The following is a 20,408-nucleotide window of genomic DNA, read 5'->3' as shown; positions in this document are numbered from 1 at the left end:
AAACAACACTGCACATTTTTCCCTATCTTGCAGGAGCAGATACACAAAACATCATGTACACACACACACACAGAGAAAAAACATCCTGTGTGCACACACACACCTACATGTGTACAATGGGTGCGCACACACACACACACACACACAAGGAAACCTACACGTGTACACGGACACACACACTCTTTCCCTAACAGCTACTCATTTAAAGTACTCACCCTATCCATATTTGAGCTGCACAGATAAAGACTCCCATAAAATAATGTGAAAATAGGAATTCATTCTACTTGTCAAATCCCTATTTCTTAATGGGAATTCAAATTATTATTGAAAAGAGATGTAAAATTAACCAAACTATAGCACATAAGAGATTAGGGAAAACTTGCAGAGGGATTTAAGAAGATAACCCTGGTTGTTTTGCTTCGATGCCAGAACCATTTGTCCTTCTGCCCCCTCTTTTCTGTGAACTTCCTGAAGATTCTAATCCTGTTAGTCCTGCTATTCTGAGGAGGCACATGAGATAATTCAGAGGTTCAGTTGTCCAATATGGGATGATTGCCGCAGTGCAACACATTACCTCTGCCTGGATCACACTACTTACAATGTACATCAAAGTCAGATTCATCAAAGCATCCAATCATATTGTCCCTACACTATTAAAGAAATCCCATTTGCGATAATATTCTGACTAATTATGTTTCCTGTGTCATTTTGATTATATTATGAAAGGGTGCTTGAATTCTGATTGAATGTGTCAAAAAAACCTAAAGCATCATTATCCTACCCCATGTATTACTGACTCAATGTAGGCTAATGACCTGACCTTGAACCCTGGTTTATGAGTAATTCATCTTCACTGGGGTAGAAGTTTAGTTGTTGCAATATAAAATCCACAAGCACAGAGCAGCCTCTCTAACAGAGAGAAATGGTCATAAATCAGCACAGAAAATCCAAAATATAATGAGGACACTTATCACCATGCTTCAGGTAACCAATGGCAAACCGAAATGTGCATCAGCCCACTCTCCTGTGGCTCAAAATAGAAAATGGATGTGCTGAGTGATTACAGAAAGGCACAAATTGGCCCCGTACTTTTAGCTTCAGACTGGTACAATACCCTGTCTCTGAAGCATAGCGGTGGCTATCTACAACTCAACACATACATCTCCTTTTCATCCTTTTATGTGCATAAAAAATGTATGTAGCATGTGATCGGTGGTGTTGGTGTTTTTTAATGGCCAATATGTATTTGCATTGCTTTTAAAATCTCACGGCAGCTTGTGTCTTCATTTGTTCTTGATGATTCGTGCTTATTCACTTCAACAGCTTGATTCATTTTGCAGACATTAGAAAATAATGGAATATTATTTGTCTGGTAATAACCAAAAAATGGATTCCAACAAAATTTGTTGCATCTTTTTTTATACAATGTGAGATATATTTTGTAGAACCAAATGAAATAACCTTGTATTTGGGTGTGGCGTAATGAAAATATTATACTCCGACTGATATTTCCCAAGAAGGCCCTTGGATAGATAAAATAACATTTCTGCCTCAGCCACTTCAGTGAGAGAATGTGAGCTATCTGTACAGTATCAATGTTTGAACAGTGAAGTCCAGCTGCTATGGAGGCCCATCAGAGGGGCTGCTTCCCCAGCAGGTAGGCTAGTAGTGTCAGCTAGCCATGAACATGCCACTCTGTGGAAGGAGGACGGTCTGGAATATGCCTTTGATATATGCGCTTATCACTGTCCTAATGACAAATCCATCTGTGCGGAGTCCAGTGCAAGGCTTGGAGGAGATGGTCTCATCCTTCAGCTATTTAGGTTAATGTCCTCACACTCTTCCTCCCCAATCCACTCCCCCATGTAGCTCATCTCTGCCTGCTCACAGGTGGTCTTCACCTGATTCCGCCTGTAGAGGAATTGAGCGGCGATAGAGCCATTCATTGCTCATACAACTGGGCCACAACAGAATGATCCTAGTGTAAATGAGTGTTTCAATACAATGTCGACTACATTACACAACAAAACAATGACATACATGGACACCAACTCTGAAATGTGTTGAAAAGTCCTTTGAATGTGTATATTATCCTAATGGCCAAGGAAGAATAATTTGCCTCTTGGCTGATCTTTTTACTTGCATCAGATCCACGTATTTGATTGGGGCACGTGACTACCACCTAACGTGCCACAGGTGTGGTAGTGGTATTTATTGTTGTGCATACCACGGCTTGGTAAGTTGATTCTATCATGTAAATTCACCTGAAATCATTTTGAAGAGCATGCCCTTGGGTGTTTTCTTTTTTAGGTTCCACAGAGGAAGTGACAAACAATATGACCGACAATGTTTGCAACATTCAATTTGTCTGAGTCCGAGGACACCAATCTAACCAGCGCAGATACGCAAATGCTTCTAGAACGGCACAGGCCCATTAAAATTGGCATAATATCAGTTTTAGGAGCGATGATCACATTGGGGAATATTGCAGTCATTATGGTGATTTCTTCATCGGTGTCCGGCTGGTCAAGGAACTCTCGATACTTTTTACTCTCACTCACAGGTGCTGATTCGGCGTTTGGACTGATCATCACGCCCTTGAATCTGTGCGTCAGTCTGGCGAAAGACTACAGTGAAGGCCCAGACTCCCTCTGTCACATTGTGGCTTTCTTCAACGCGACGATTTATTCAACTTGCATGTACACACTGGCTACAATAAGTCTAGAGCGATACATAGCAGTGTTTTACCCACTTAAGTACTCATCACTGATGACAAGGAGAAGAACGCTGTTTTTGATCGCGTTTGCATGGTGTTTTCCTCCATTTTTACTTGTGCCCATATCATTTCCTAACGGGATAATTGAGGTCCACTTTTCTACAGCGTCACTGGTTTGCAATCCATCGTACTCTACTAACGTTGTGTACACTCTAACGTTGACGTGCCTCATCTTCTTTCCTTGTTCAATCATCATGACTTGCGCAAACCTGCGCCTTTGGTTTGCTGCAAAGAGACAGCGGGTAAAGATGCGGGCACAACACCTGGGTCGTCACAACAGACCCGACGTAGCCTCCAGGGTGCTTGTCCCTGTAATGACCGTGTACTACGCATGTTGGACGCCGTGCATGGCGGCAATTATCTATAATGGTGAGTAGGCCTATAGAAGGAACCAGTTGGTTTACATTTAGTGGATGAAGGAACTTTGTAGTTGGAACTTCTAAAATTCAGTCAAGGTGCATGTTTTTCCCCAAAGTCACTCACCACCCTTCTAAATGATCTCAGGAAAATTACCGTAACAAATGTAGGCTACAAGGCTGTAAAGTGGAAATGCCAATGTGCTGGGTGTAAGATGACCGAGGTAGGCTGATGAATCAGACTGATATGGGCAGCTTCTGGTATACCGCCTTAAACTAAGCCGTCTCAATGGGAACGTTTCTTTACATTCAAGACTCTAGAATAAAATTACAATTTACACTACCGGTTGTCAGTAAAGTCGGTTAATCAAATTGGCCCCAGGAAAGTGTTATTTACCCGACTTTTTGAAGCGCTGGGTATTGCTGCTGAAATATCTATCACCTGGCACATGTGGAAAACCATGTAAACATCTGCAAAACTTTGATCAGTATGCATGCACCAAAGTGCAAGTCCTTCAGTCTTGTGCACGTGCCTTGGATCAGGAGCAAACGCATCTGGATTGTCCCCACATTTTGAAGTCTTTAATAGTACTTTTCTGTGGATATTTTGACCCACTGATGAACCAATCCCACGGACAATCGGCAGTAAGTTCAAATTGTATTCAACGTTCGTGATAGACAAGGGAAGATGGGTTATTTGTACATGTGTTTGCAGGGCGCCGCATACTAGTTTGCTTGCTTTAACTCGGCTAGGTGATGTTTTTGCAGAGAAGATCTTAGTCGTGCAATGTTACATAGAACTATGTTTGGTGCAGTATTTCTCAAGTGAAAATAATTGCATGAAAACTAGTCTCTCATTTGAATGACAAAGAACACTTCATTGAAGATTCCTGTTCACACTCCTGCTAGAAGTAGTACTGTTGACAATCTTTCTTCGACTGACTAAAGTCCGTCTTATTTCATAGCCTATGCTGTCCCTTTTTATGCATTTTTTTCTCTGTTATGTTTTCCACCAGCCATCTCGGGCAACAGAGTTCCAGAGTGGATGGAGTTTTTGGTGGTGTGGCTCCCAACCTCCAACGGTTTCCTCAACTGCATCTTCTACTTCTGGATCAACCGCAGTTTCCGTAGAAAGTTCTGCCTGCTATTCCAGCGGCTGTGTCTCACATTGTGCCCAGATTTGGCCAAGGCCCTGGGCTGCACAGCCAGCTCACAGCCGGTAGTCTGGGACAATAACAACACCCTCCAGGAGCGCTGCTCCAGTGTGTCGTCAACCTGCACCCTGATCACCCTGGCCAGTGACACCCCCTTCTGAGGGATTAGGCTTCTCATAGACATGGTACTCACTCACATTATTCAATGATACATCTGGTAAGTTTCAACACCAAACACCTGAAGGACATTTAGGAGAGCTGCTTGTATTGAGCTCGTGGTATCCGGTTATATTTAAAAACAACATGTGGCAAGGAGACATGGGAGTGCTGTCAGGCCATGGTGTGGTGTTTGACAGGGGCTTTGAAGCATTTATCTTCCTCACCATCACTATGCAGTTTGAGTTAGTTTGAATATTTTTTTGTTGTTTTTGTAACCCAAACATAATTCTTTAATTTTATTCATCCCCGTTTGACAGTATTTGGTCCATGCTGGAATGTTTCTTTTTATATAGATTTATTTTTTGTTTTACATTTTACTGTCACACCAAGTGTTGTCAGAATTTCATGCACCAACAGTGAAAACCTCTTAAACCACATTTTTAGTAACTTCTTTTAGTTTGTAAATCCATCTGAATGTAGCCCTCAACCAGCCATGTCTCCCGCCACCTTGTTTGTATTTGCATTATCAGTATTTTATGTGGTGCTACAATTTTATCTGCAGGTTGTCTACAGCCCATCAATATGTTGCACTTAAATGTCAATAATGTTTAATGAATTTAAATATTTAGCCATCAAACAATAAAATGTATTTGGTGAACTTCACTAGGAAATGTTTACAAGCTCTTTGATGGTCTTCAGGCCATCTACTCTGTACACCTATATCTTGTATATCAAAGGCCCGGCGTCTACGTAGCAGCCTTGCAAGGTAAACCTTTAAGTCATTGAATTTCACCCCGAGAAAGGTCATTAAACGGCTCCAGTGTATAAAGGTCACCACCACACTCGTGTCTGTCGGCGTTACCCTTTCCCTCCCTTTGACTTCTCATATCACCAGGGTCACCTCTCAATTCATGGTCCCTTTTTTTAAAACTGTTAAGACTACTTATGCATAACCATCACTGCTACTGTCCGCCCTACATTGTTATGATATTGGGCAGCTCTCTTATACTATTTACAACTTCCTTTAGACATGCTATTATGGTAAATGTTGACAGTGAAACCTGTTGATTGTGAACCCATCTCTTTGAGATTCATGACCTGATATGTATAGTGTTTGGCCGAAATCTGAAAATATAGTCCATATTTATATGAAACTTGCCAAACTCTATTGGTGCTTTCAAATGTAAAAATAAGTACTTGGACTTTTACGAATGTTTGTATGTTTAAATTGTATTTTGTGAATAGTTGAGTGTCTTGGCTGTGTACATAACAATTTTATATTGTTTATAAATAAGTGAAAATCCCCCAAAATGTTTGTGATTGGGAAATAAAGCATAATGCCTTTATTGTGTTAATTAGTCATTTATTTAGTGTGGCATGGAAAAGGAGAGTCAGATTTGAGAAGCTGCCTACATGGGAATTATGCTCTGCAAGAGGCTTCACTGAATATCACTGTTATTTCCCACACCATATTTATTCCAATTTGAGGTCAAGTCAGACTCACACAGGTTTCTGTGCCTTAGCTCAGGAGATCCAGTCATAGGTGGTGGGCTGACACATTGTATCTGCTTTAGTTTTCAAGATGATTGGTCTGCTGAGTGAGGGAGGAGCTGTTTGTTTGTTTTTACATAGTGTCTATTTTTTTCTGCACACATTTCTGTTTGATGGCATTGCCCTATTGTACATAAGCACAGCTGGTGACACCTCGAGAGAGAGATCTCAGTCCGACAAACTGCTATCAGGTAAAGTGTTATTTATTTTTTGGTATCTATTTAGTTATAGAGATGTGATACCATCAATGCAATCTGTAAAAAACTCTTATCTTTACTTAAAACGTAACCTTAAAAATGTAGCTAGCTACAACAAGTAGACCTTTTGCTAGCTGGCAGGAGCAGATTACTTTATCACTAGCATGTCATTCTGGGACAGGGAGCTTTCGCTATTATTCCAAGTAGCAATTTAAGACTACAAAAATCTATAGGACAAGTATTGTAAAGCTAATACAGTCATCAAGGCAGAACTCACTAATTTAATTAATGCTGACAAATAAGAAATTATACATTTATCCCTGTAAATAGACCTAGTTTGAGTAGAATGCAGAGCACCCTGCCTTTATCCCCGTAGCCTAGTTGTAATTTAAGACTGTCAAGATGTCCATTTCTACAATCCTTTTGCTGCTGTGATTTCTTTGATTCAATCTGGTCTCTCACGTTTTGTCTCCCACAATCTATTCAGCTCTTTCCTGTGTCCTGCTCCCAGAGATCAACTAAGTGTTGCTCAGTTGATTCACTCACCTGTGTGGAGAACCATCCTACTGCAGTTTGAACTATCCCTGCTGTCACTATTAAACATTGAGGCCTCATATGCATTTGTCTGTGGATTTTGTCTTACACGAGACTTTGTATTTTAGAGCTGAGAAGCACCAACTACAGATACACATGCTTGTTAGACTAAATTCAATAATAAATCCATTTTGTTGAGGTGATAACAGATACATATTTTAATATTGTAACACACAGTGGGGAGAATTCTGTTGTCCCTGTCAGGAGCCCAGGCTTTTGCCGTAGATGGTTGAGTTCTCGTCTCTGGACCACATGATCTTAAGATTGCGTTGTGCTTAAAGCACTTCTCTACAGTGGTGACCAGGGTGTGATCCTTTCGATACACCTATGGGGCCTGGGCACACGATTGCTCCTAGAGAGGGTAAATACTGAAACGTGTTGTTATACTGTCTCCATCAGAGGATCATGCTTTTGGCATAGATGGTAAAACCTATCATTTCTGGACTACAACATTGTAAGTGTGTACCCCTCCCCCCAGACACTTCCTTCTATATATATATATATCTATAGATTGAAAGGCTACATTTGATTTAGATACTTCAAATACTGCCTGAGACACCTTTGCTGTTTGTCTCTGTACTCAATAAATGGTGAAACACAATGTGATGTTCTTTGTTTGAATGTATATGTATGAAATGTACGTCTCACTCAGTCATAGTAGTAGAATAATGGATTGTCTAGAATTTGGCACTCAACTTTTAGAAGGTTAGTAGGAAAGTTAGGTTAATCATTTAAACCACAAATCTATTCACATTCACTGAACTTTGAGTATTTGAAACTAGTGCTACAGACTATCATTCTCCATATCTTATATTCCAATGCATCCAACATTATGCAAGCCCTCCATGGTATTGGGCAGCTATAGTGTAGGAGTAAAACTGGTCATCTTATTACAGAGCACATTATATACAGTAGGGCAAAAAAAGTATTTAGTCAGCCACCAATTGTGCAAGTTCTCACACTTAAAATGATGTGAGAGGCCTGTAATTTTCATCATATGTACACTTCAACTATGACAGACAAAATGAGAAAAAAAATCCAGAAAATCCAGATTTTTAATGAATTTATTTGCAAATTATGGTGGAAAATAAGTATTTCGTCACCTACAGACAAGCAAGATTTCTGGCTCTCACAGACCTGTAACTTCTTTAAGAAGCTCCTCTGTCCTCCACTCGTTACCTGTATTAATGGCACCTGTTTGAACTTGTTATCAGTATAAAAGACACCTGTCCACAACCTCAAACAGTCACACTCCAAACTCCACTATGGCCAAGACCAAAGAGCTGTCAAAGGACACCAGAAACAAAATTGTAGACCTGCACCAGGCTGGGAAGACTGAATCTGCAATAGGTAAGCAGCTTGGTTTGAAGAAATCAACTGTGGGAGCAATTATTAGGAAATGGAAGACATACAAGACCACTGATAATCTCCCTCGATCTGGGGCTCCACACCAGATCTCACCCCGTGGAGTCAAAATGATCACAAGAACGGTGAGCAAAAATCCCAGAACCTCACGGGGGGACCTAGTGAATGACCTGCAGAGAGCTGGGACCAAAGTAACAAAGCCTACCATCAGTAACACATTACGCCGCCAGGAACTCAAATCCTGCAGTGCCAGACGTGTCCCCCTGCTTAAGCCAGTACATGTCCAGGCCCGTCTGAAGTTTACTAGAGAGCATTTGGATGATCCAGAAGAAGATTGGGAGAATGTCATATGGTCAGATGAAACCAAAATATAACTTTTTGGTAAAAACTCAACTCGTCGTGTTTGAAGGACAAAGAATGCTGAGTTGCATCCAAAGAACACCATACGTACTGTGAAGCATGGGGGTGGAAACATCATTCTTTGGGGCTGTTTTTCTGCAAAGGGGCCAGGATGACTGATCTGTGTAAAGGAAAGAATGAATGGGGCCATATATCGTGAGATTTTGAGTGAAAACCTCCTTCCATCAGCAAGGTCATTGAAGATGAAACATGGCTGGGTCTTTCAGCATGACAATTATCCCAAACACACCGCCCGGGCAACGAAGGAGTGGCTTCGTAAGAAGCATTTCAAGGTCCTGGAGTGGCCTAGCCAGTCTCCAGATCTCAACCCCATAGAAAATCTTTGGAGGGAGTTGAAAGTCTGTGTTTCCCAGCAACAGACCCAAAACATCACTGCTCTAGAGGAGATCTGCATGGAGGAATGGGCCAAATACCAGCAACAGTGTGTGAAAACCTTGTGAAGACTTACAGAAAACGTTTGACCTCTGTCATTGCCAACAAAGTATTGAGATAAACTTTTTTATTGACCAAATACTTATTTTCCACCATAATTTGCAAATAAATTTGTTAATCCTACAATGTGATTTTCTGGATTATTTTTCTCATTTTGTCTGTAATAGTTTAAGTATACCTATGATGAAAATTACAGGCCTCTCTCATCTTTTTAAGTGGGAGAACTTGCACAATTGGTGGCTGACTAAATACTTTTTTGCCCCACTGTTAATTTTTTTCAGCTGTTTTTAGAGATTTTATTGCAAGGTATATGTGTAGGATACACCGCGTTGGCTAACATGAATATGCAGCTGCACTATTTAAACCACCATTTATGCATACAGTGCCTATAGAAAGTCTTCATCGGCCTTGGGTGTCTTCAAATGTTATTGTTTTACAAAGGATTAAGGTGAATTCCTCTCCCAGTGTCCATGTATAGCAGACTGAAGCAGGTTTTCCTCTAGTGTTTTGCCTTTGCTTGGCTCCATTCCGTTTCATCATTATAAAAAACTCCCCAGTCTTTGCCGATGTCAAGCATACCCATACCATGCAGCCACCGCCATGCTGGAAAATAAGGAGGCAGTTACTCAGTGATGTGTTGTGCTGGATTTGCCCGAAACATTTGCATTTAAGCTAAGAAGTGTATTCCTTTGCTGTGTTTTTTTGCAGTATTACTTTAGTGCCTTGTTGCATACATATGCATGTTTTGGAATATTTGTATTCTGTATATTTGTATTCTTCTTTTCACTCTGTCATTTATTGTGGAGTCACTACAATGTTGTTGATCCATCCTCCGTTTTCTCCCATCACAGCAATTGAACTCTGTAGCTGTTTTAAAATCACTAATGGCCTCATGTTGACAGCCCTAAGCAGTTTTCTTCTTGTCATGCCGTCAGTTCAGTACGACGACTGCGTCTTTGATGTGTCTGGGGGGTGAAATACATCACCCACAGCATAATTATTAACTTGACCATGCTTAAAGATATATTCAATGTAATTTGTTATTGTTACCCATCTACCAATCACAGAGACAGAGGAAGGGGCAGTCATTTAAAAATCATGTCAACCCATATTACTTCACAAATTTTACTTCTGAACAAATTTAGGCTTGCCTAAACAAAGAGTGTGAATACCTATGCATGTCACGCCTTGGTCATTGTATCTTGTGTTTTTGTTATATGTTTGGGTAGGCCAGGGTGTGACATGGGTTTATATGTTGTATTTCGTATTGGGGTTTGTAATAATTGGGAGTGTGTATTATTAGGGGTGTGTCTAGTTAGGCTTGGCTGCCTGAGGCGATTCCTAATTGGAGTCAGCTGATTCTCGTTGTCTCGGATTGGGAACCGTATTTAGGCAGCCTGAGTGCGCGTTGTATTTCGTGGGTGATTGTACCTGTCTTAGTGTTAGTCACCAGATAGGCTGTATTAGTTTCACTCGTTTGTTGTTTTTGTATTTTCAGTTATTTCATGTACCGCATATATCTTCATTAAAAGTCATGAGTAACCTACACGCTGCATTTCGGTCTGACTCTCTTCAAACAGCAGACGAAATTCATTACAGAATCACCCACCACGATTCACAGACCGAGCAGCGTGTGAACTGGCAGGATCTGAAGGTGGACGTTATGGACAACAGAAGCAAGGATTATACGACGTGGGAAGAAATCGACAGGTGGGCGGCCGACCCAGTGCGAGTGCAGGAGCCCGCCTGGGATTCCCTACAGCAATGCGAGGAGGGCTACAGGCGAATCGAATCAACGAAAAAGACACGCCGGAAAAACGGAGAGGCGCTGGTTTAAACAGGCAGCGACAGCTGGAGCAGCAAAGGGAGGATGAATTATTTGGAGAATGGACATGGGAAGACGTGTTGGATGGTAAAGGTTGTTACACTTGGGAGGAGATATTGGCCGGAAGAGATCGCCTCCCATGGGAACAGGTGGAGGCACTAAGGAGAGCAGAGGCAGCGGGAGATAGGAGCCGACGATACGAGGGAACACGGTTGGCAAGGAAACCGGAAAAACAGCCCAAAAAAATTATTGGGGGGGAGCTAGAAGGGAGAATAGTTATGCCAGGTAGGGGACCTGCGCATACTCCCTGTGCTCACCGTTGGGCTAGAGAGACCGGGCAGGCACCGTGTTATGCTATGGAGCGCACGGTGTTTCCAGTGCGGGTGCAGAGCCAGCTGCGACTCATACCAGCCCTTCCTATTGGCCGGGCTAGAGTGGGCATCGAGCCAGGTAAGCTTGGGCAGGCTCGGTGCTCAAGAGCTCCAGTGCGCCTGCACGGTCCGGTCTATCCAGAGCCACCTCTACACACCAGTCCTCCGGTAGCAGCTCCCCGCACCAGGCTTCCTGTGCGTGTCCTCGCGCCAGTACCACCAGTTCCAGCACCACGCACCAGGCCTCCAGTGCGCATCGCCTGTTCAGCACAGCCAGTGCTTTTCTCCCCTCCTGTGCTATCGGAGTCTCCAGCCTGTTTAGCGCAGCCAGAGCCTTTCTCCTCTCCTGCGCTGCCGGAGTCTCCTGTCTGTCCAGCGCCACCAGTGCTACCAGTCGGCCCAGCGTGTGCAGTGCGCCTCGCCTGTTCAGCGCAGCCAGAGCCTTTCTCCTCTCCTGCGCTGCCGGAGTCTCCTGTCTGTCCAGCGCCACCAGTGCTACCAGTCGGCCCAGCGCGTCCAGTGCGCCTCGCCTGTTCAGCGCAGCCAGAGCTTTTCTCCTCTCCTGCACTGTTGGAGTCTCCCGCCTGTTCAGCTCAGCCAGAGCCTTTCTCCTCTCCTGCGCTGCCGGAGTTTCCTGTCTGTTCAGCGCCACCAGTGCTCCCAGTCTGCCCAGCGCCGCCAGTCAGCCCAGCGTCACCATCCGCCAGAAGTGCCAGTCTGCCAAGATCTTCTAGATCGGCCAGACAACCTGATTCATCCAGGTCCACCAGCCAGCCAGGATTTACCGGAGCCTACTACCTGCCTGAGCTTCCTCTCAGTACTGAGCTTCCTTTCAGTACTAGGCTTCCTCTCTGTACTAGGCTTCCTCTCTGTACTGGGCTCCCTCTCAGTACCGGGCTTCCCCTCAGTACTGGGCTGCTTCGGTCCCGGGCTGCCCCTCTGTCCCGGGCTGCCCCTCTGTCCCGGGCTGCCCCTCTGTCCCGAGCTGCCCCTCTGTCCGGAGCTGCCCCTCTGTCCCGAGCTGCCCCTCTGTCCCGAGCTGCCCCTCTGTCCCGAGCTGCCCCTCGGTCCCGAGCTGCCCCTCGGTCCCGAGCTGCCCCTCGGTCCCGAGCTGCCCCTCGGTCCCGAGCTGCCCCTCGGTCCCGAGCTGCCCCTCAGTTATGTGGGGATCAGGGTGAGGACTATTAGGCCATGGTCGGCGGAGAAGGTGGATTATCCTAGGACGCGAAGGGGAGGAACTAGGACATTTATGGAGTGGGGTCCACGTCCCGAGCCAGAACCGCCACCATGGACAGACGCCCACCCGGACCCTCCCTATGCTCTTGAGGTGCGTCCCGGAGTCCGCACCTTAGGGGGGGGGGGGGGTCTGTCACGCCTTGGTCATTGTATCTTGTGTTTTTGTTATATGTTTGGGTAGGCCAGGGTGTGACATGGGTTTATATGTTGTATTTCGTATTGGGGTTTGTAATAATTGGGAGTGTGTATTATTAGGGGTGTGTCTAGTTAGGCTTGGCTGCCTGAGGCGATTCCTAATTGGAGTCAGCTGATTCTCGTTGTCTCGGATTGGGAACCGTATTTAGGCAGCCTGAGTGCGCGTTGTATTTCGTGGGTGATTGTACCTGTCTTAGTGTTAGTCACCAGATAGGCTGTATTAGTTTCACTCGTTTGTTGTTTTTGTATTTTCAGTTATTTCATGTACCGCATATATCTTCATTAAAAGTCATGAGTAACCTACACGCTGCATTTCGGTCTGACTCTCTTCAAACAGCAGACGAAATTCATTACAATGCAACAATTATATTATAGTTATTATAAATTTGGTTAATTTGTAAAAATAAAAAATAAAAACCTTTTCACTTTGACATTATGGAATATTTTGTGTAGATAAATTACACAATATACAATTAAATCTATTTCAATCCCACTTTGTAATGCAACAAAATGTGAAGAAAGTTCAAGGGGGTGTAGACTTTCTATAGGGACTGTACATGACACACACACATATTTCATTCAACATCAAATCACACTGTATTTGTCACATGCGCTGAATACTACAGGTGCAGAATTTACTGTGAAATTCTTATTTACAAGCCCTTAACCAACAAGCTTTAAGGGGGAAAAAGAAGAAAAAGTGTTAAAGAAAAAAATAGAAAATAAAAGTAACAAATAATCAAACAGCAGCAGTAAAATAACAAGCGAGGCTATATACAGAGTCAATGTGCGGGGGCACCGGTTAGTTGAGGTAATTCAGGTAATATGTACATATAGGTAGAGTTAAAGTGACTAGTCATAGATTATAAACAGAGAGGAGCAGCCACGTAAAAGAGGTGTCTGGATAGCCCTTTGATTAGCTGTCCGGGAGTCTTATGGCTTGGGGGTAGAAGCTGTTAAGAAGCCTTTTGGACCTCGACTTGGCGCTCCAGTACCACTTGTCGTGCGGTAGCCGAGAGAATAATAATAATAATAATAATATATGCCATTTAGCAGACGCTTTTATCCAAAGCGACTTACAGTCATGTGTGCATACATTCTACGTATGGGTGGTCCCGGGGATCGAACCCACTACCCTGGCGTTACAAGCGCCATGCTCTACCAACTGAGCTACAGAAGGACCATGTCTATGACTAGGGTCGCTGGAGTCTTTGACAATTTTTAAAGCCTTCCTGTAACATCGCCTGGTATAGAGGTCCTGGATGGCAGGAAGCTTGGCCCCAGTGATGTATGGGCCGTACGCACTACCCTCTGTAGTGCCTTGCGGTCGGAGGCTGAGCAGTTGCCATACCAGGAATTGATGCAACCAGTCAGGATGCTCTCGATGGTGCAGCTCTAGAACCTTTTGAGGATCTGAGGACACATGCCAAATCATTTCAGTCTCCTGAGGGGAATTGGCTTTGTTGCGCCCTCTTCACGACTGTCTTGGTGTGTTTAGACCATGATTGTTAGTTGGTGATGTGGACACCAAGGAACTTGAAGCTCGCAACCTGTTCCACTACAGCCCTGTCGATGAGAATGGGGGCGTGCTCGGTCCTCCTTTTCCTGTAGTCCACAATCATCTCCTTTGTCTTGATCACGTTGAGGGAGAGGTTGTTGTCCTGGCCCATCAGGAAGTCCAGGATCCAGTTGCAGAGGGAGGTGTTTAGTCCAAGGGTCCTTAGCTTAGTGATGAGCTTTGAGGGCACTATGGTGTTGAACACTGAGCTGTAGTCAATGAAAAACATTCTCACATAGGTGTTCCTTTTGTCCAGGTGGGAAAGGTCAGTGTTGAGTGCAATAGAGATTGCATAATCTGTGGATCTGTTGGGGTGGTACGCAAATTTGAGTGGGTCTAGGGTTTCTGGGATAATGGTGATGATGTGAGCCATGACCAGCCTTTCAAAGCACTTCATGGCTATAGACGTGAGTGCTACGGGTCGGAAGTCATTTAGGCAAGTTACATTAGTGTTCTTGGGCACAGGGACTATGGTGGTCTGCTTGAAACATGTAGGTGTTACAGACTCAGTCAGGGACAGGTTGAAAATGTCAGTGAAGACACTTGCCAGTTGGTCAGCGCATGCTCGGAGTACAAGTCCTGTTAATCCGTCTGGCCCTGCAGCCTTGTGAATGTTGACCTGTTTAAAGGTCTTACTCACATCGGCTACGGAGAGTGTGATCACAGTCGTCCGGAACAGCTGGCGCTCTCATGCATGTTTCAGTGTTACTTGCCTCGAAGCAACGCTTTGCCTGTTTGATGGTTCGTCTGAGGGCATAGCGGGATTTCTTATAAGCTTCCGGGTTAGAGTCCCGCTCCTTGAAAGTGGCAGCTCTACCCTTTATCTCAGTGCAGATGTTGCCTGTAATCCATGGCTTGTGGTTGGGGTATGTACTTACTGTCACTGTTGGGATGACATCATCGATGCACTTATTGATGAAGCCAGTGACTGTTGTGGTGTACTCCTCAATGGCATCAGAAGAATCCCGGAACATATTCCAGTCTGTGCTAGAAAAACAGTCCTGTAGCTTAGCATCTGCTTCATCTGACCACTTTCTTATTAACCGAATCACTGGTGCTTCCTGCTTTAGTTTTTGTTTGTAAGCAGGAATCAGGAGGATATAATTATTGTCAGATTTGCCAAATGGAGGGTGAGGGAGAGCTTTGTACACACCTCTGTGTGTGGAGTAAAGGTGGTCTTTTCCCCTCTGGTTGCACATGTAACATGCTGATAGAAATGAGGTTAAACTGATTTAAGTTTCCCTGCATTAAAGTCCCTGGCTACTAGGAGCGCCACCTCTGGATGAACATTTTTCAATATGCTTTTATTTGGGTTGATATGCAAATTAAATGATTTAATGTTTCTTTAAGCCTGCAGCTAGTTACTTGAAATGAGACACATGACCATGACAGCACATGATTAAACATTTGAATTCACTGACAGAGAGAGTGCTAAAGAAAGAATAGCTTCCTGGAAATCAGGAGATCTGTTTCCTTTCAGAGAAACTGAACTGTGTCGTTCCAAGGACAACAAAGTTGTAGCCTATTTCTCAGGACTGTAATATGGAGTGAATTTAAATGGGAAGGGTCGGTTTGTTTGAACCAAAAATCTGGCAAGCCTTTTCTTGTCAATAATAAAGGTTGACTAGACCAAGTCAGAATAACTGTGCATTTACACACTGATGTACTCATTTATTGGCATTATTACGGAATCAGGCATCTAAACGTTGAACTTCTGTAGTTGTGCTCTGCTGTAAAGGCCATACTCTTTGTGTCACCTTTCATATCTCTCAAATTATCTTGAATGAACAATTTAAGACGATTAATAAAATAATAGCAAATATGTGGATTAAAGGTTATTTCTCTTCCTTTTTTCTCTCCTGTTTTTCAGACATTATCACGTCTACCAATATCCTATTACAGTGATGTCATGAAACATCCCTCATTTGCTGTGCACTAGCTAGATTTCCATCCAACTGGCGACAGATTTTCATGCGAATATTCCAAAATCCACATTAAGAAAATATGCGCATTTTCCCACCAGTGGTGTGTTTCCACCAAACGTACTTGTTTTTAAAAAAAATGTAAAAAATAAAAAAAATCAAATCAATACATAAAGCACATGAGGGAACACAAGTATAGATAGATTACAAACAATAGACAATCGAGCTAGGGGGTACAATATCACATTACAATTACACAAGGACCTTAAGGGACATGCATATACTTACAATTCTAACAGATTTTTTGTTAGTAGAGCATTTAACCGTCTTAAAATACAGCCAACCCAAACGTACTTGTTGCAGATAAAAATCAGTGCGTGATGACGTAGTGCACACAAAATATAATTTTTCGCTCAAGTTTTCATGCAAAATCTAATGTTCAATGTGTTTCCATCCAATTTTCAAATGTACTGTTAGTTTTGTCACAAAACTGTTAAATAACAAATATGTCAAGTCTGATTTTGGCACATGCGCTCTAGCCAACAGCTCGTAGATACAGTGCGGGTAGGCTCTGTGGGTTGGTTAGTCTACAGTACATGATAAGATTATTATGGATAAGAGCGATAATATTTGTATTTGTCAAAAGTCAGTCAAGCATCGATCATAAAGTCATCAGAATAAGACCAACATGAATTGCAAAGGAGCATCAAGCTCGTACTGTACACTTTCACCACCCTGTGAAGTTCATCATAATTTATTTAATCTGTAGCCTAATAAACTGCATAGTTTCCTGAGCCGTAGTGGGAAGAGCACACGCCATGTCATTACGTGACTCCAAGTTTACTTCGATATGATGGTTATTATATCAATATTTGCGCATAGGCGTTCTTGCATAATACATTTTACCGACATAAGAAGATTCCACCTTGTCAAACAAACAAATTATCTGTCGACATAAAATTGTACAGAAACTTCCTGTTTCCATCACAGCTGTCGTGAATTTTTAAATATACGGTATGACTACACGCATAAAAACCGGATGGAAACGTGGTTTGTGATATACAAAAAAAATAAACTCCTCGCTCGACAGGGATCGATCAACTTCTCGTTTTTCGGATTCGGCCCACCACCTAGCATTCTAAACTCCTTATTCCATTACCCTCCCAGTCTACAAATAATTTATTTAGACAGGCAGCCCAATGTATATATTCTTTCCTTCCACTAATTGGTCTTTTGACCAATCACATCAGATCTTTTTCTGAGCTTTTTCAAAGACCAATTCGTGAAAACAAATATTAGAAATGCAGCCAGAGACATATTGCCTCTGCCTGCCCTTTTGTGCTTGTTCTACATGTTCACAAAGTGAGGAGTCAGAAACATTGCAATTAAAACATCAGTTTACTTAGCAGCTTGTGCAAACACCATCCTCCCCTTCTAATTTCCTCTTTGATAAGCTTCAGATGGCTGTGTCATGAGCCTGTTGTCTGTCAGAGCTGTGGAGGAGAGCACAGCTGCATGCTTTTAGGGCCTTGTGTCATAAAGACTTCAGGCGGCTGACGGCAGGGTAGGAGGTGCCGGCTTGTCAGACAGTGTGGTTGGGTCTCTGTGATTTTATGGAGGACACACGGACACTCAGCCATACTTTGTTGTACTTAAGCCATTTTGCCACAACTTTGGAAGTATGCTTGGAGTCATTGTCCATTTGGAAGTCCTATTTGCGACCAAGATTTAACTTCCTGACTGATGTCTTGAGATGTTTCTTCAATATATACACATAACTTTCCTTCCTCATGCTGCCATCTATTTAGTGAAGTGCACCAGTCCCTCCTGCAGCAAGCACCCCCACAACATGATGCTGCCACCCCCGTGATTCACGTTTGGGATGGTGTTCTTCGGCTTACAAGCCTCCCCCTTTTTCACAAAAACATAAGGATGGTCATTATGGCCAAACAGTTCTATTTTTGTTTCATCAGACCAGAGGACATTTCTCCAAAAAGTACGATCTTTGTCCCCATGTGCAGTTGCAAACCGCAGTCTGGCTTTTTTTATGGTGGTTCTGGAGCAGTGGCTTCTTCCTTGCTGAGCGGCCTTTCAGGTTATGTCGATATAGGAGTCGTTTTTACTGTGGATATAGATACATTTGTACCTGTTTTCTCCAGCATCTTCACAAGGTCCTTTGCTGTTGCTCTGGGATTGATTTGCACTTTTCGCACCAAAGTATATTCATCTCTAGGAGACAGAACGCGTTTCCTTCCTGAGCGGTATGATGGCTGCGTGGTCCCATGGTGTTCCTACTTGCGTACTATTGTTTGTACAGATGAACGTGGTACCTTCAGGCATTTGGAAATTGCTCCCAAGGATGAACCAGACTTGTGGAGGTCTACAATTGTTTTTCTGAGGTCTTGGCTGATTTATTTTGATTTTCTCATGATGTCAAGCAAAGAGGCACGGAGTTTGAAGGTAGGCCTTGAAATACATCCACAGGTACACCTCCAATTGACTCAATTTATGTCAATTAGCCTACCAGAAACTTCTAAAGCCATGACATCATTTTCTGGAATTTTCCAAGCTGTTTAAAGGCACAGTCAACTTAGTGTATGTAAATATTTGTTGGAAAATGACTTGTGTCAAGTAAAAAGTAGATGTCCTAACTGACTTGCCAAAACTATAGTTTGTTAACAAGACATTTGTGGAGTGGTTGAAAAACAAGTTTTAATGACTCCAACCTAAGTGTATGTAAACTTCCGACTTCAACTGTACATTTTTCCTCTAGCTTGTATCCATGGATATGAAGTGTGTCACCACTCTTGAATTCAACCAATTCAGTTTTATTGAACAGTGGCGTGCCAGTTTTGTCCCAGAATTGGGCTAATGTTAATTAATTGAAAAATGTTGCATATGGTTGCATGCAGTACTGAGTAACATTGCACAGTGTTGAAAGATTAAATCAAGCCATGGGTATAATGTAAGTAAGTAGAACATTTTGATTAAGCAGATAAGAAAGTAGCAGCTGCCAGTAACATGGATTTACTATAGGAGTAATTCTTAAGCAACCCCACACATCCTGATGAGGATCCCTGAGCACCTGCGGTGCTGTTCAGCACAGCGCAGCCTCAGCCTATTATGGGATGTGAAGGGGGCACCATCAAAGCAGTGCAGAGGCTGGCAGATTAAAACTATAGCCATTTCACTGCTTCTGAAATGGGCAAAGGAAGAGCAGATAAAGCAGCAGGTCCTGAACATAATACTCTTACTGTGATAAATTTAGATCTATTTCACAGGACGGCTCCCACACCAATCAGGGTTACCCACAACATCATGTGATTCTCCTTACAGGCCCTTCAGACGGCTACTTTTTAAAGGACTATACGTCAAAGTGGTCATATCGGGTTGTATATAAATTGAAGACATAGATTTTCTTGAAGGCTCAGTAAAACTAAAGTGAAATCCTCTTCAGGAGTTATAGAGGACCTCTGAATGTTGTAAATGTCAAATGATCAGATAATACAGATGGCCTGCCCTCACTGGACATTGAGTAATAAAAAAAGAGGTGGGGAAGTACATCAAGATGGATCCAATTTCTGCGCCTCAATGTGGAATTATACAATTAATGAACCTCTTTGGTGGCATAGGGCTTACCAATTAATGTTGGTCTTCCTATTCCTTGGAATTCATTCCACAGGGAAGGAAGGCCAAGATGATTGCCATCTTTTGGTTTGTGAAAACATATCCTCTGACAACTTTGGAGGAATTCTATGCATATGGCACTTTGTAGACTGAACTGGGCATTTTTTATCATCTCAAAAATGGAATACACATTAAAGGGCTCTCCGCCTTCCCTGGTGTTTGATGCTGTCAGACACTCTTGGCGTAAGCTTTTTCTTATTTTGAGGTCCAAAGGACCATCAAAGTGATGTCCAATAACTGGGACTATAGCAGCCCTACCAGGGGATTGGAACCATTGTCATATTAGCCAAATTAGTATTATCTAAATCTGATTATCAGTCCCTCCAGCAATTTTTGGGCAAGTTGTGTATAGTAGCTTAGTGGATTCAGCAGATGATTTGATGCTAAAGCTGAGCTGGGTTTTGCTGAACTGACAGAGATAACTCTCATTAGCCGTGGTCTCACGTTGTAACAGTGATTTAATGGGTCAATGACTGGGTACAACATTAATCCCTCCAATCCCAATGAAAAGGTCAACAGTCACAGGTCTGTCTATGACTCAGCTCATTGCCAGAGACTATGACTGTGCTAATTACTTAGCTGTTGTTTACACGCTGAATGAATCAGATCT

The 20,408-nt window shown here is 42.9% G+C and overlaps 1 protein-coding gene across 1 annotated transcript; it reads left to right on the top strand.

Moving 5' to 3' along the window:
- Positions 1-2,241: 2,241 nt before the first annotated feature.
- Positions 2,242-5,789, top strand: zgc:162592 (uncharacterized protein LOC561993 homolog). Its single transcript, XM_046348470.1, has 2 exons — positions 2,242-3,145; positions 4,149-5,789. Exons 1-2 carry the CDS (start codon positions 2,347-2,349, stop codon positions 4,445-4,447), a joined length of 1,098 nt encoding a protein of 365 aa, XP_046204426.1. The 5' UTR covers positions 2,242-2,346; the 3' UTR covers positions 4,448-5,789.
- Positions 5,790-20,408: the final 14,619 nt, after the last annotated feature.

This window comes from Oncorhynchus gorbuscha, linkage group LG05, assembly GCF_021184085.1.
Source record: "Oncorhynchus gorbuscha isolate QuinsamMale2020 ecotype Even-year linkage group LG05, OgorEven_v1.0, whole genome shotgun sequence".
Taxonomy (NCBI): domain Eukaryota; kingdom Metazoa; phylum Chordata; class Actinopteri; order Salmoniformes; family Salmonidae; genus Oncorhynchus; species Oncorhynchus gorbuscha.
This window is presented reverse-complemented; position numbering and strand designations above follow the sequence as displayed.

Bases quoted from the DNA above. Each gene is read 5' to 3' on its own strand.
- zgc:162592 (XM_046348470.1), top strand. From the start codon at position 2,347: ATGTTTGCAACATTCAATTTGTCTGAGTCCGAGGACACCAATCTAACC. The intron at 3,146-4,148 runs GTGAGTAGGCCT...GTTTTCCACCAG, and splicing joins GGCGGCAATTATCTATAATG to CCATCTCGGGCAACAGAGTT.